Below are 16,002 nucleotides of genomic sequence, written 5' to 3'. Positions count from 1 at the left end.
TCTATTTTTAGGAATTTATACAAAATACTAGTACAAATATTTAACTACAAGAGTATTCACCCTACTGTTTTCTAAATAGCTAAAACCTGGAAATGACTTACATAACCAGTAAGAGGGAAATGATTAAACTGTAACACATATGATCTACTGCAGAGCTATTAAAAAGCCACTTACCCCACCCATGGAAACACTCATAATTTAAAGTGAAAATAGGAGACTTGAAAACAGTATGAATTCTATGAGCCCATTTTTGTAATCAAAGAAGTATTTAAAACTCCAAATATATTTTGGTTACTAAAATGTTCTACAGACAGGGGTGATGGAATTACCAATGGCTGTATTTTCTTTTTACTTATTTATAATTTCTGATTTAGACAACTAAATCAGAACAGCTGAAAAAGATTTTTAAATTAAAACATGGTCTTATTTGGAAAGAGAAAAGGGTTTTGAGATTCCGTAAAGTTTTCCAGTGTCTTTGAGTTCTGATAAAACCTATCCTCATGTTGGCATCTTTACATATAGTAGCCAAAAACTGGGAAGAGCCTAGCTGCTCATCTACACGGGAATGGATAAAGGTGAGCAAACTGTAGCACAGTCACACAAAGGAATATTACTCAGCAATAAAAAGGAAAAAAGCTACTGATACAACACCATGGATTAATCTCAACCACGTTATGCTGAGTGAAGGTGGCTTACACAAAGCATGTGCTACATGATTCCATTTATATGAAACTCTAGAACAGGATAAACTAATTTATAATGAAAAAAAGTCAGAACAAGGATGAGAGGACTGACTCAGAAGGTCAAGCAGAAACTATCTGGAGTGACGCTGATATTCGACAACATGCCAAGTCTACACTACGCAAACGTGTGCATTTATCAAAACTCATCGAATGGTTCACTGAAGATTGTGCCTTTAGAACCTACCTGACAATGCACCTGCTGAAGAGTTTAGGGGTGATTTGTATAGAAATGTAACTTACTTTACATGCATCTCCCTAAAAAAGGGTGGACAGATAGAGGAATAAAACAGATAGAGACACAATATTTAAAAACACAGAATCCAGGTGGTGGGTACAATTTTCTCAACTTTCCTATATGTTTGAAAATTCTTTAATAAAATGTTGAAAGATTTAACTCTCAGTAAAGTCAGCTAGAGAAAGCAAATTACCTGACTGAATCTGTGTATTCAAAGGCTAGAAAAAAAAATAGAAACTTTCCTAGTTTTCCAATTACCAAATGATTTTATGATTTGGAGTAATTTTCAAGTGGGAGAAAACACTCCACCTTTACGTAACAAAAGACAGAACATTTTATAAATCAACTGCTTTTTTTGTAAATTAATACACTTTTCTACAAATTGACAAATATGGCTGCTTTCTTGGAGGTCTAATTTTCTTTTTTCCTTTAGATTCAGCAAGGTACATGTGCAGGTTTGTCACATAGGCATATTAAGTGATGCTGAGGTTTGGCTTCTAATGATCCTGTCACCCAAGTAGTGAACACAATAGCCAATGTATAGCTTTTCAACCCTCGCCCCCTACCCGCTTTTGGAATCCCCAGTATTTATTGTTCCCTTCTTTGTATCTGTGGGTATCCAAATGTTTAACTCCCACTTATAAGTGAGAACATGTGGTAGATGGTTTTCTGTGTAAACCATCTTTGGACAGTGTACCCTTAATTTATTATAGGTAATATAATAGATAAGAGTTATATCTGTGCCATGACCAGTTATGGAAATAATTAGACTCACTTTGATCCTAAATATTGAAAATACTGGTAAAGGGCACAGGCTAATAGATCTAAACAGGCCATCCACTAGTCATTAACCTTCCCCTAAAGGATGCAGAAAATAATACTTAAAAATCATATGTACAATATGCAATAGCAATATAAATTGCTAATTTATAGCACAGTAACTTTTCTAGCTTGATCTAAACTTTTAGAGAAATATAAATTTTAAAATATGAAAATCCCTGTTTTAGTCACCCTAACTAAATCTTGTTTAAAATGATCTTTAAATACTTTTAAATTGGGGGAAAGAAAATGACCTGAGAGCTTCAGAGTAATCCTCACTAATAAAAGATATATCATTCTAAAGATGACAAAGATCAGTTACAGAAAACAATGAAGACAACTAGGAAGAAAATGTTGAAACCTTTATAAATTTTGTTAATGATTTAGTCTGAATATAATCTCTCCACAGATTTATGTGGTATATATTACTGTATATATCATGTATGTATGTATAACCACACAGCTGTATGCACAAAAAGCCGTACGTACTGCACTTTCAATGACTTAAGTGTTTTTCAAGGGTCATTTTGTATTTGATTTTTCAGTAATTTTATATTTGATTTTTGTCTTAGAGACTGACACCGAACCTAACCCCTAAGTAAGCAGCTCCACCATATGATACAGCCTACCACAATCCTCCCTCCACCTCCAACTATTCTACATCAGTTAACAAGTCTAAAAAAGCTTCACATGTATAATAAAGAATTCATTCAACAAATACTTCTTCAGATCCTAATATGAGCCAAGCAGTCATGCAGACACTTGATAAACACTGATGAGTAGTAAATCAGACCTGACCCCTGCCCTCATGGAACTTACAAGATATGGAAGTGGAGGATGTTCGAGAGGACAAACAAGTAAACAAACAAAAAATATATGTTTGTGTTAAGTGCTATGGAAGAAAGTTATGGAATGGAATGATGAAAAAAAAAGAGAGGGAACCTATTTATGGTTATCAGGCTCAGCCTCTGTGAGGGGATAATACTGAAGTCCAGCCCTAAAGATTAAGTAGCAGCCAGCCTTGCAAAGAGCAAGAAGGAAGAGTATCCTTTCAGAAGGCACAACACGTGCAAAGGTCTCACAGGAGGAAAAGGCTCAGTGGGCTAAAGTAACAGAAAGGCCAGTGTGACTACAGCACAGTGGGAAAACTGCACAAACTGTAAACAAAGGCAGAATAAGCTCTGGTGGCTTAATAAAGATTCTGGATTTTTTTCTAAGTGCCAAAGAAAATCTTTAAAGAATATTTAAAAGAATGACACAGATTTATGTCTTTTCCTCTGAGCAGAAAGTGGTAAGATTTGCTCAAAAGCAAGGGGTGGGGGATAAGCAACTAGATACAAGACAGTGCCATTAACTAACATGACAGAGTGAGGAAAAACATTTTGTGGCAGTGTTGTTTAGGGGGGAATTCAGAAGCTTTTGGGCATGATACTTTTGGGATGCCTGTGAGACAGCCAAGAGGTATGTTGAGTAGCAGCTGGATGTCAGTCAGGGGCTGGGAGTTAGGAATATTGATCAAGTTATTTAAACTTACTTAGAATGTTTATAAAATACAAATCAATAGGCCACACTCCAGATCTACCGAATAAGAAAGGGCTTGCACATCATTAACATTGTCAAGTGATTCTGATGTCAACTGGAGGAGTCTGGGAACCACTTACGTAATACATTTTAACGTTCTTTTTTTTCTTTTTTCTTTTTTTTTTTTGAGACAGAGTCTCGCTCTGTCGCCCAGGCTGGAGTGCAGTGGCACAATCTTGGCTCACTGCAAGCTCTGCCTCCCAGGTTCACAACAGTCTCCTGCCTCAGCCTCCCGAGTAGCTGGGACTACAGGCACCCGCCACCATGCCCGGCTAATTTTTTGTTTTTTTAGTAGAGACGGGGTTTCACCGTGTTAGCCAGGATGGTCTGGATCTCCTGACCTCGTGATCTGCCTGCCTCGGCCTCCCAAAGTGCGTGAGCCACCGCGCCCAGCCATAAATTTTAATGTTCTATTTCATCACCTAGGGATATATTGCTTTATAGAGGAAAACAATATATTGAGCAATATGTTATGAAAATGATTTGACTTAATAATCCAGAGCTATTTAGTCTCCTACAATCATACAGCATTATAGAGGAAACACTTCCAATTAGCCATTTTTTCAAATGACATTTACTGAAGGCCATTCTGAAGGTAAATAATTTCTTCTATTTCATAAATATTTTCTTGAAAAACACCCATGAAATATCTCACAAATGAGTAAATCAAGGTTCAGAAAGGTGGAGTCTTGCCCACAGGACACACAATCAATAACAAAGCCAAGATTCAAAAATCAAGACACTAATTCCAATCTGCTTTCCACCATACAAAAATGCCACTCACCCCCAAAAATCTCATCATCTGTGACATGTACAAAAATCACTGTAACTAGATAAAAAAGAATGAGTACCTTAACGGAAACAGACAGGACAATCAGAATTAAGAAGCAAAAATTTTTTCTTCATTTTCACTACTTAAAAGATTTTTAACTAGTTGATGTATATAGAGTCCACCTTTCAAAGTATCCACAAACGCTCCTAAATAGACACCAAAAGTGTTTGAATCCTATAAAGAAAGTCCTAAGACTGTTTCCTAACTTAATGTACGATCTCTCCACAGATTTAGGCACTTTTTAGGGGGGAATAAATAAAAGGCAGCCTGTACAGTGACTTTGCCTTCAGAAAGCTCTGTGTAAATCCCAGCTCACAACTTGCCTACTAACAGCAAAACCTCATGAGGTCACGGGGTTAAAGAACCTATACATGTACTTTTAAAATAGTCATTATCACTTACAGTTATTATTGTAAGAGCATGCAAATAATAACCTATGGCTGTCTGAGATTTTAACACAAAATGTTGGATTTTGCTTTATTTTTGGTGTATACTTCAAACTATCTACCTTTTACTAGTATGTTTCCTAAAATGTTTACAAATTCTCTGTCCTGACCACCCCTGGTCTAGGGTTCATCCCCTGACTATAAGATCAGGGTCCCTCTTTACTTACCCTTTCCTAGCAGTTCTAACAGTAACAACTCATTACCCCCAGGCTAGATTTTAAGTTCCTTGAAAGCAGAAGCTGTGTCTTGTGCACTTCTCAATCATTCATCGGAGTACTACATGTGCTTTACACTAATCTAGGTCCTAAAAATACAGCAGTGAACGAAACTAAGTTCCTGCCCTCTCAGAGCTTATATTCTAATAAGATAAGAAAGACATAAAAACAAATAAATAGATATCAGTTAGGAATAAATACCATACTATTTTAAAAGGTGGGCTACGGAGTGTTGTGAGAGCTGGGGAAGTTGCTATTTCACATAGGCTATCAGAGAAAGCCTCACGTATACGAGAACCTGCAAAAAGTGGAGCAGCCACACAGGTATCTGGAAAAGAGGAGTCATCCAGACAGAGGGAAAAGCAAGCGCAAAGGCGCTGGAGCGGGAACATACTTCTTGGCAAGAAGAGTAAGGCGGCAAATGTGTGTGTGGTTGAGACAAGAGAGACACACGAGAGGGCAGGCCCTGAGAGCAGAAGAATGACATGATCTGAAAGAATCACAGAGGCGTCTGTGTGGAGAATAAAGAACAAAAGCATTGAACCTCATTAAAGTACTGCAATAATCCAGGAGAGAGAATGGTGACGAACCAAGGGAATGATGATGGCCGTGATGATGATGGTGGTGGTGAGAGGAGGAGGAGGAGGAGAAGAAGGAGGAGGAGGAGGAGGAGGAGGAGGAGGAGGAAGGGGAAGGGGGAGGAGGAGGAGGAGTGAGGAGTCGTCGTCTAGTTGGGTTTTGAAGATATAGCCCTTATTGCTCATAAGCAATAAGTGGCTGAGAACTCTAAAACTAGCAGTCATGCTAACTGCATGTACTGAACTTTGGAAGTTCATTTCTCAAGGCTCTCCATCTTATTATCCATTTCAGGTAAAGGTCTGAACTGATTAAGAACAGCTCAGCACCTTCTGGTTTGGGAAGAGTGGGACTGCCATTAATTGAGATAAGTCAGAAGCAATCTCAGAAAGTGTCTAGTACATGGTAGACACTCAAATATGTGAGAATTCAGTTTAACTGAACTCCCAAAATGAAGGAAGTAAACTCAATGTACTGGTTTCCATTTGCTCTAATATTCTTTCAGTAACATTTGCTAATTACACAAAGAGACTTAACCATGACCACACAGTTTACTACAAGTGTTAAAAAAGAAATCTTACACTGGACCCAGCAACTAATCCTTACCTCTCAAAAATCATTTTCAGTTTTAAATCTACAATTCTTCTGGACATAGAAGAAATTTGCTTTGAAAATTTTGTGACAGCCTGAGGATTCTTAAACCCAAAGTAATTAACCCGTTCGTTAATGATGTCATATTCCTGGAAGGTATAGTAGTGCAAATAGAACTCCCTAGGCCAAAATTAATTGAAAATTATAACACTTCACGATAAAATTTCAGAATGCAACAAGACTGAACAAGTCCCCCTAATAAAATAAGCCACAAGCCATCAGCATTTCTTAATGGCTTTTTTTTTTAACCTCAAACAATAAATCCCTTCAAAACAATTTCAACGAAAAATGTGAATCTGCTTGAGAATGTGAAATTTAGCACATCTTCCCTCAAGCAGACACTTTTCCTGCCAATTAGTGAAACTGAACTTCACTTAGGGAAGAATTGGGTGTCCTCACCTTTTGCACTTCTCATAGTGGTACTCCGGGATTTTCTAACTCAGCACCCTGTCTCTAGCTCCACAAAGAACCTCAAAGTTAGCAGAAATACATTCAAAGGAACTCTCCTAAAATAAAAAGTTCAGATCCTTTCCTCCCCTCTGACTACTTTAAAATTTTATATATGAAGCTTTAAGTAACATCTCTGTCCACACGAGTTTCCCTAACGCCCCACCCTAACCTGTGCTTTAAAAACTGCGCTTAACAACTTTCAATGTTGCTTTAAAAACACAGATGATTCAGAGAAGCTGATCGCACCGAATTCAGCAACAGGCAGTACTCTCCCTACTCCTATCCGCCAAAGGCCTTGAACCAACCCAAACAAATCTGCTGAAATGCCAGCCAGATTCCCCGTATCTCCCCGCTCCCTCCCCCCAGGGAGGCCAGGAAGCACCACGGCCACCGGCCACGGGGCCGAACAGAGAAGAACCGCTGCGAAGCACAACAACGGTTTTTTAGAGGCAGGAAGGTTCCGAGCCGGGTTTTCAGCCACCACCCAGGACCCCTGGAGGACGAGCCCGGACGACCCACACACACACTCGGAGCAGAGCCGCACGGTCCCCCGCGCTCCCGGGGCTCCGCACGCGGATTAGCGGCGAGGCGGCGGGCGGCCTCTCCCGGGAGCCCCGGACGAGGGCCGCGGCGGGGGCGGGCAGTGCCGGATGCCGGGCGCCCGAGGAACCCAGCGTGCCAAGGATGGATGCGGCGTCCCCTAAAGGCGCAGAGCGCTCGGCGCCTGCCACACAGCCCCACGGGCGGGGGGCCCCGGCGGGGACGGCCTAGCCGAGTGGCCGCAGGAGGGAACCCCGAGAAGGGGCCTAGGACGCTGCCGCTTCCCAGTGAGCGGGCGGGGGCGGCCGGCGCGGGTTGCCGTGGGCTCGTTGCTCGTGTCACCTCCGAAACCGGGAAAGCCCCGAAGAGAGGAGTGGGAGCACGCAGTGGGGGCGGGGAGCCTCACACCGAGAGGGTGGCGGCCCCCGGGGGACGAGACCCTGTGGAAGAGGAAGAGGGCGCGACCCCAGCATCTCCCCACCGGCTCGCGGGGAAGGAGCCACCCGCTCCCCGCCCCCACACTCACCATGTAGAGGGTGAAGGGCAGGCCCAGCAGAAAGAGCCACAGGTAGAGGTGCAGCGCGTTCACGAAGGTGGCCTGGTGCGGGTCGTAGTACCAGCCCCCGCTGAGCGCGGCCCACACCCCCTGTCGGAGGATCTGCAGCGTCTGCGACCCCATCCCCACCCGGCGCCGCCGCCGTCGCCGCCGCCGCCGCCGCCGTCCCCGCCCCGGCCCCAGCTCGGCCTCGGTCGCCGGAGCCTGCAGCTGCCCCGTCTATCCACCTCCGGAGCTCCGGGTGAGCGAGCCGGCGCTTCGGCGGTCGCTGGTGCTGCTGCAGGAGGAGGAGGAGGCAGCGAACGAGGAGGAGGAGACCCGAGAGGAGGAGGCGGCGAGCGGCGGGGCGGAGGACGGCGGAGAGGAGGAGACCGGCCTTCTGAGCGCCGCCGCCATCTTGTCTCCTAACACCCGGAGCCGCGGCCCGGCCCCCGCCACCCGCGGCCCGCCAGCGCCCCCGCTGCCGCCGCCGCGACCCCCGCCGGCCGCCAGCCCTGGGCCAGGCAGAGAAAGAGGCCCGGCGCCAGGGAGCGACCGAGAGGAAGCCGCGCCCCCTCCAGCTCCTCCTCTCCGCTCCCTCCGCCCCCTGGGCCGGCTACGGTGCGCGCCGCGCCTGGTCCGCCGCGGGCGCCTCCTGCCGACGTCCGGGAGAAGCGCGCGTCAACGCGGCCGGGGTTCAGGGCCCCGGGTGCTGCGGAGGTGGCTGAGACGCGGCTGGCTGGTCCGGATGACCCCATTCTGCCCGTGGTAGGCCCCCTGGCAAGTTCACCGAGTCTCTAAACGGGGTCTTTCTGACTCCGAAACTAACAGATCTTGACTCCAGAAAAGCGTCCTGCCTGTCATTTATGATATTTGTGAAAGACCTAGGAACAACTGAAGCTAACACCTGAGATACTGAAGGCCTGGAAGAGTGAGGTACGGCTGATGACACTGTTGAAAAGTCATAAACGCACCCAAGTTGAGCAAGAACTGTGTTGGCCCGTGTGTGAGAAAAAATAGCCACGTCCAGACTGGGAGAATTTACTACTTCCAAAGACAAGTTAATAGAAGCGGCACAGGACATGGAAGTATGGAGTGGACAGGTTACCATTTGTACGCGGTGATTGTATTTTTAAATGTGCTGTAACTAGCAGCCATTTTTATTAATGGGCCAATCTAAACAGGGTTGAAAAAGATTAACCGTGACTCCACCCCAAATTACAATAGGGTCTTGTAGATCTCTTTTTATAGCTGTAAAAACGGAATCATTCTTGGCTCTGTGTAATGTTTATAAGGCGTGTCTGATCTCACTGAATAAAATTTTATAGAAAAGTTTGAAATTTGAGTTTATTGAAGTTTGGCTTTTATGGCAATAAAAGTACTGTGTATTCCCAGATTACAGTTGCTATAATTAATGAGGGAAACAAGAGCCAAAGGAAACTGGTGATATTTTCAGAAGAGTAATGAAAAACCGTTACAATACCTCCCAGTGCCATACCACTTTATAGTTGCTCAGACACTATCACACCCATTTCATTCAGACCTCAGGACAACCCTTTGAGGGCAGCATAGCAGCTATTGTTATTTTATGGATGAGAAAACCTGTAAACTCAAGTAAGTGATTGGCCAAATGCTTATGGCCACTTATTGCTCATAAGCAATAAGTGGTTGAGAACTCTAAAACCAGCAGTCATGCTAACTGCATGCACTGAACTTTGGAAGTTCATTTCTCAAGGCTCTCCACCTTATTATCCATTTCAGGTAAAAGTTTGAATTGATTAAGAACAGCTCAGCACCTTCTGGTTATCTGTGACCAGCTTAAATACATGACCAGTTTTCGTCAAAGTGCAAATTCTTAGGGCACCACTCTATAGACACTCTGTGGGGTGGTACCCAGCAATCTGTTTTAACAAGTCCTCCGGAGGATTCTAATGTAGCTTACCACTGTAGAACACCACACCATCCCTAGCCTTGATTTGTTTATGTCCTTATAACCACAAAGCCACTGAGTTCCAGTAAGATACCTTGAAATTGAGAGCTGTGAGTAAACACTGGACAAAATATACTTTAAAATATATTTGTATATCTAAAAGCAAAATTATGATTAAATAATGCAATTTTACAATTAAAATAGCGGCCTTGAAGCTGGTGTCATAGATACCAGCTATTGTCAAGTTTTCATTTGTTTCCCCTAAAGGAGACAGGAAAGCTCTCTGGGAAGGTTTTGGAAGTAATCCCAACCTTTCCAACACAAAGAAAGATGTAAACAAGGATAAAATTCCAATACCACATCAGTTTCCACAACAGCAAAGATCCGCTATGGTTTAATATAAAAGGATTAACTGTAATGAGGGTGAGGTGGATGGGGAGAAATGGAAACTAGAACCAGATACATCCGTGGAATCGGAGGCCAACCCAGCTGGCGTGATAAACGTTCAGCCAGAATGCGGTATCTGGAGGATATGGAACCGGCAGCAGGCCAGGAAGGCAGCCGGCATCAGGCCTGTTAAACAGAGAATGTGGGTGTTGTAAGCCAATGGACAGCTGGAACACATAGCCTTGGAAAATCCAGGAGTGGGCAAAAATTGGGAAATCACGGCAAGCCTTGAGAAAGTGTGTTGCTTATAGCAAGGCCCCAGCTTCAGTGCTGGGGTTTTCTAGGTCTGCCCTTTAGTTTCTACAGGGAATTGATGAAAACAAATAGAATTCAGATCCTTGAGCTACTGAGATACTCACTGGAGGCCCAAGTTTGAGGACCCAGCAGGACAAAACAAATATTCAAAGGCTGGATCTGGGGGGACAGAGTGAGACTTACAAACAAAGCAGGAGCCTAATACCTAGAACTAGGACCAAATTTCACACTGAGCATGGTTGCCTTATGTTGAAGTCCCAGAGTGTTAATATAAAGCTCTAGTTGCCCTCCAAAATGACTGGAATTGATCCCAGAACCTGAGGTGTGAGTCACATGGCAATAGCCATTGGGTAAAAAGGGGTTAGCAGGATTGGCAGGCCCAGAGAGTAGAAACAGCAGTTAGAGACTACATCTTTCAGCTCTGGACTGGTAGGAGCATTTTAGAAAAATACTAATTAACTGACTTAGGGAGTAGCAATTGAAAGTATCCAGTGAAAAAGCTGACCTTTCCAAATGACTGACTCAGTCACTGGGATGGGGTGGGGGGGGAAGGGGGGGAATGGGGGGGCGGGGAGAAAGACAATCCTACAGCGCTCTCTGTAGCTCTCAAAATGTCTGTGAATACTGCCTGCCACAACAAGCTTCCTATTTTATAAACTAGAAGCTAAGGCAGAGAGAGGTTAAATGGTTTACTCGAGGTAGCACACTCCATCATGCCCATAAAACATAACAGCAGGACAAAAATCCAGGGAACTAATTTTGCTAAGTGTTAACCCTCTTAGCCATGCATAGAAGCCATTAATAATGTTACACTTAGCATGTCAAAGTTCCAGCCATGACATACTACCAAATCACCATTTGACATTTGCTCATCTCTCGGCTAATCCTATTAAAATTATATTTTCTGACTAGCTCATAGGCCTCCTGGGGACTGAGTACTCGACAGCAGATGCTGTCTCCCGCCTGAAAAGGACAAAGCTGAATGTACGAAATCTAATAACCCCACCCAAGCCCACCTTGGAGCAGAGTCATGCAAACTGCAGCTCTGATCCATTTTTGTGTGGCAATTATCTATTTTAGACATTATGGCCCACATGTCCTGCCAATGATCCAGATGCGGTAAGTATCCATGTCTTCCCCCAGTCCTGCGCCTTTTCTTTGTCTTCGTGAAACCAACATTTTCCAGCTCACTCAGACTTGGAACCTCATATATCCTTCCCCAGTGTCTAGTCTCCACAGTCTTTCTCCTGCTCAACCCTTCCCTTACGTTGCCAGATCAACCGTTCTGTGGAATGACTTGATGGAATCCCCTCATCAAGTCATACCCAGCAGTCTGCTATTACCACCAATTTCTCCTCTTCTAAACCATTCTACCTTCCACTAACAAATTAATCTCCCTAATCCACTTTTCTTAAAAGCCTTTAATTCCCTTCAGGACTAAAGGGATACTCCTTAGCCGGGCAAAGTCCCCAGCAACCTGAATCACTATTTTCTCCAACTTAACTGCCGCTACTCCCCAGCATGAACCCTTTTTATTGGTGAATATCAGCATAACTATGTTTATCAGCCCACTCATTTATTAATTTCTGCCTCTGTGCTTTTACTGACACCATTTGCCTTACTTAGAAAACATTACCCCTCCACCTGCCTGCTAAAATCCACTACGTCTGCTCCAAACCCATTCTTCTATTTTTTGAACAACCTAGAGCACTCACATGTTCCTCTCATTTAGCACTTAATTATGTGCTACTTCAAATCCCTCCATCTAAACTGTACATTCCTTGAGGGCAAGGCACTTCTCAGCATGTTCCACAGGGCCTAGCAGAGAAAGCTGTTAGCATCAATTAACACTCAGTTCATATACATTGATTAAACAAAGCACAGAAACCAATGGCTTTCCAATTAGAGATTGTAATCTGTTTTTTCTTTTTTTTTTTCTTTTTTCTTTTTTTTTTTTTTTGAGATGGAGTCTTGCTCTTGTTGCCCAGGCTGGAGTGCAATGGCACGATCTCGACTCACTGCAACCTCCACTTCCCGGGTTCAAGCGATTCTCCTGCCTCAGCCTCCTGAATAGCTGGGATTACAGGCACATGCCACCACGCGCAGCTAATTTTTGTATTTTTAGTAGAGACAGGGTTTCACCATGTTGACTAGGCTGGTCTTGAACTTCTGACCTCAGGTGATCCACCCGCCTCGGCCTCCCAAAGTGCTGGGATTATAGGCGTGAGCCACTGTGCCCGGCCTAATCTGTTTCATCATTAATTTGGTAATTCTTCAACATTTCAGAGCATTTCACCAGCTTAGAATAGCAGTTCAAGGAAGGAAAAAATAATATGAAATGAAGGTGAAGAGAATTTGGAAGAGAAGGCTGGGCGTGGTGACTCACACCTATAATCCCAACACTTTGGAAAGCCTAGCTGAGAGGATCACTTGAGCCCAGGAGTACGAGACCAGCCTGGGCAACATGGCGAAACCCCATCTCTACAAAAAATACAAAAATTAGCTGGGCATGGTGGTGCGCGCTTGTGGTCTCAGCTACGCAGGATGCTAAAGCAAGAGGATCACCTGAGCCTGGGAGGTCAAGGATGCAGTGAGCTGTGATTGCACACTCCAGCTTCAGTGACAGACTTAGACCCTGTCACAAAAAAAAAAAAAAAAAAGAAAGAAAAGAAAAAAAAGAAGTGCCCCAGAATTCTTCTGTGGATCTCTTTTAGCCATTTGCTGTGTACTGCTTTAGATCACATCAGGAAAATAAATATCAAATGGAAACTTCCCAAATCTCACATAATATAATTATAAAATACCATCATCTGGATATGAAGCTAAACAAGTGAAAATAAAAGACTTTCTTACTAACTAGGAGATGATTCTTCTTGGAAATCTCAACCCAATCTCCTTTTTTTAAATGTCAACTCCATATGAGTAATTTAAAATATGTTTTTAGTGACACCAACTACTTTAGTAATTCTTGTTATGGTTTTGTGTCATCCTGAGAGTGTCTTCTGTCATGTCTCAAAAAACCAATTCACTTTTCTTAAACTTACCACACTTTGGGAGCAGGGCAATGAAAGGAAAGGGAAAGCATGCAAGATACTGCGAAACTCCCCAAATATTGTGAATCCCTAAATTAAAAATAATATACACATGAATTGTTTTTCATCTTTTGACATTAAAAGATTCTTCTATGTCAGTCTGATGTCTAATGTGCTTCACTATATCATATGAAAGAGCTTGTTTATCTTTTTTTTTTTTTTTTTGAGACAGGTTCTCACTCCGTCACCCAGGCTGGAGTGCAGTGGCGCGATCTCAACTCTGCAACCTCCGCCTCCTGGGTTCAAATGATTCTCATGTCTCAGCCTCCTGAGTAGCTGGGACTACAGGAGAGCACCACCACGCCCAGCTAATTTTTGTATTTTTTGGTGGAGACGGGGTTTCACCATGTTGGCCAGGGTGGCCTCAAACTCCTGACCTCAAGTGATCTGCCTGCCTCAGCCTCTCAAGGTGGTGGTATTATAGGCGTGAGCCAGCGCTCCCAGCCTTGTTTATCTTTCTATTTCAGCTGGGGTAGCATAATTCCAACAGGACCTACTAGGCCAACTGATGTGGCTGGATGATTCTCTGAAGAGTTCACCCCCTGTATTAGTAGCTACCAGTGTCATCCAGAGCGCCTCCCTGTAGTTAAGTAGAAGTGAGAGTTGTCACCTTTGGAGGCCAGATGTCTGGCTCCTCTGGCAAGGAACACCAGGAACATTCCTTGGTGAGAAGGTGGTGTTCATAATGGAAAGGGCCTGGGGGCTGGAATCAGATGAATCTGTGTTTTAATCCACCTTCTGCTACTTTCTAAATTAGTCCTAGCCCCTAGTCAAGGAATCCGAGCAGAATTGAAGAGTCCTGGGGAATGCAAGGTTGCAGACTCATTGCATTTCATTTTGATGGCTGGAGCTTTTTTCTAATGACAAAAATAACATTCCAATGACATCATAAAAAGATCTTTCCCTTGGAGATTTTTCACTGCTTTCTTTATGGAAACCTTGACAGCACATGGGAACATATTTCTCATTAGTTTTTTTTTTTTTTTGTCCGTTTGTTTGGGGTTTTTGATTTTTAGCTGGGTTTTTGTTTTGTTTTGCCTCACCTACTGTCACCAGGATTCAGTGGCTGTTAATATACATCAGTATTTTCTAATTATGTACAAATAATATGTTTTGTATATACATCATAGGAGGGTGATACATATCAGTATAAAATCTCTCAAATCAGTAAAGATCAGGACACAAAGTAAAACCTCCCTGTTCCTCCAGTTTTCTTGCTCTGTTTCTCTCAACATTTCCTTCCTGTAAACTCATTATATTCTTAGGTCCTATGACAAGTGTTTCTCAATGTATATATAGTCCATGAATGACCCCAAGTCAAAATCTTCTATTAAACACAGAATCCCAGCCAGGTGCGGTGGCTCACGCCTGTAATCCCAGCACTTTGGGAGGCCAAGACGGGCGGATCACGAGGTCAGGAGATTGAGACCATCCTGGCTAACACGGTGAAACCCCATCTCTATTAAAAATACAAAAAATTAGCTGGGCATAGTGGCACATGCCTGTAGTCCCAGCTACTCGGGAGGCTGAGGCAGGAGAATGGCATGAACCCAGGAGGCGGAGCTTGCAGTGAGCCGAGATCGTGCCACTGCACTCCAGCCTGGGTGACAGAGCAAGACTCCATCTCAAAAAAAAAAAAAAAAAAAACAGAATCCTAGAGCCAGGTGCCATGGTGCACGCTGATATTCCAGCTACTTGGGAGGTTGAGACGGCATGATCACTTGAGCCCAGGAAGGTGAGACCAGCTGAGGCAACATAATGAGACCATATCTCCAAAAACAAACAAACAAACAAACATATAATCTAAGTTATGGTGCTTTATACATAGGGTACTGAAAAACTCCCTCAGTGTTGGGTATCTCTGAAATAAGGAATTAGTATAAACACCTATTGTTTTCTATCTTTTGATATTAAAAGATAGAATTCCAAGCAGCCAATAGAATACTGAAGTATCTTTTAATGAACTAATAAGGATTGATCTTTAAAATATATGGTGAAGTGGCTGGGTGCCGTGGCTCACGCCTGTAATCCTAGCACTCTGGGAGGCTGAGGCAGGCAGATCGCTTGAGCTCAGGAGTTCAAGACCAGCCTGGACAACATGGTGAAACCACATCCCTACCAAAAAAAAAAAAAATACAAAAAATTAGCTGGGTGTCATGGTGCATGCCTGCAGTCCCAGCTACCTGGGTGGCTGAGGTGCAAGGATCATGTGAGCCCAAGAGGTCCAGACTGCAGTGAGCTGAGATCATGCCACTGCACCCAAGCCTGGGTGACAAAGTGAGATCCTGTCTCAAAATAAAAAATATATATATATATATGTGGAAAAAAGTATATAACAGCACATGTCATAAGAGAAAAGAATGTATTTTATGTGATTATCTGTGTACTGAATGTCCCTAGCAGAACATGTGAGAAAATGGCAGCAGGAATTGCCACAGGGGTGAGAGACCTTACTTTTGATATATCTTTTTTCTTAATGAATTTTACATTATGCACATGTTATCCTTTTTTTTTTTCTTTTGAGACACAGTCTCACCCTGTCACCCAGGCTGGAGTGCAGTGTCAGACCCCTCAATCTCCGCCTCCTGGGTTCAAGCCATTCTTGTGCCTTAGCCTCTCGAGTAGCTGGGGTTACAGGCAGGCACCACCACACCC

General features: G+C 43.5%; 1 protein-coding gene across 8 annotated transcripts in view; it reads right to left on the bottom strand.

The window, feature by feature from the left end:
- Window positions 1-8,159, bottom strand: part of PCNX1 (pecanex 1) — a 209,014-nt gene extending 200,855 nt beyond the window's left edge. For 5 of the 8 annotated variants that reach the window (XM_034937741.3, XM_055097746.2, XM_055097747.2 and 2 more), the window contains exon 1: window positions 7,615-7,886. In XM_034937741.3, the coding sequence (XP_034793632.1) occupies window positions 7,615-7,767 (153 nt within the window). In that variant the 5' untranslated portion in view covers window positions 7,768-7,886. Of the gene's footprint in view, window positions 1-7,614 lie in introns of all 8 variants that reach the window. The other 3 variants (XM_034937738.3, XM_034937744.3, XR_010109817.1) reach the window with 2 other exon arrangements.
- Between the last annotated feature and the right edge of the window lie 7,843 nt (window positions 8,160-16,002).

Source organism: Pan paniscus, chromosome 15, assembly GCF_029289425.2.
Source record: "Pan paniscus chromosome 15, NHGRI_mPanPan1-v2.0_pri, whole genome shotgun sequence".
Classification (NCBI taxonomy): Eukaryota; Metazoa; Chordata; class Mammalia; order Primates; family Hominidae; genus Pan; species Pan paniscus.
Note: the sequence above shows the minus strand (reverse complement) of the source record. Positions and strands in the feature narration are given on the sequence as shown.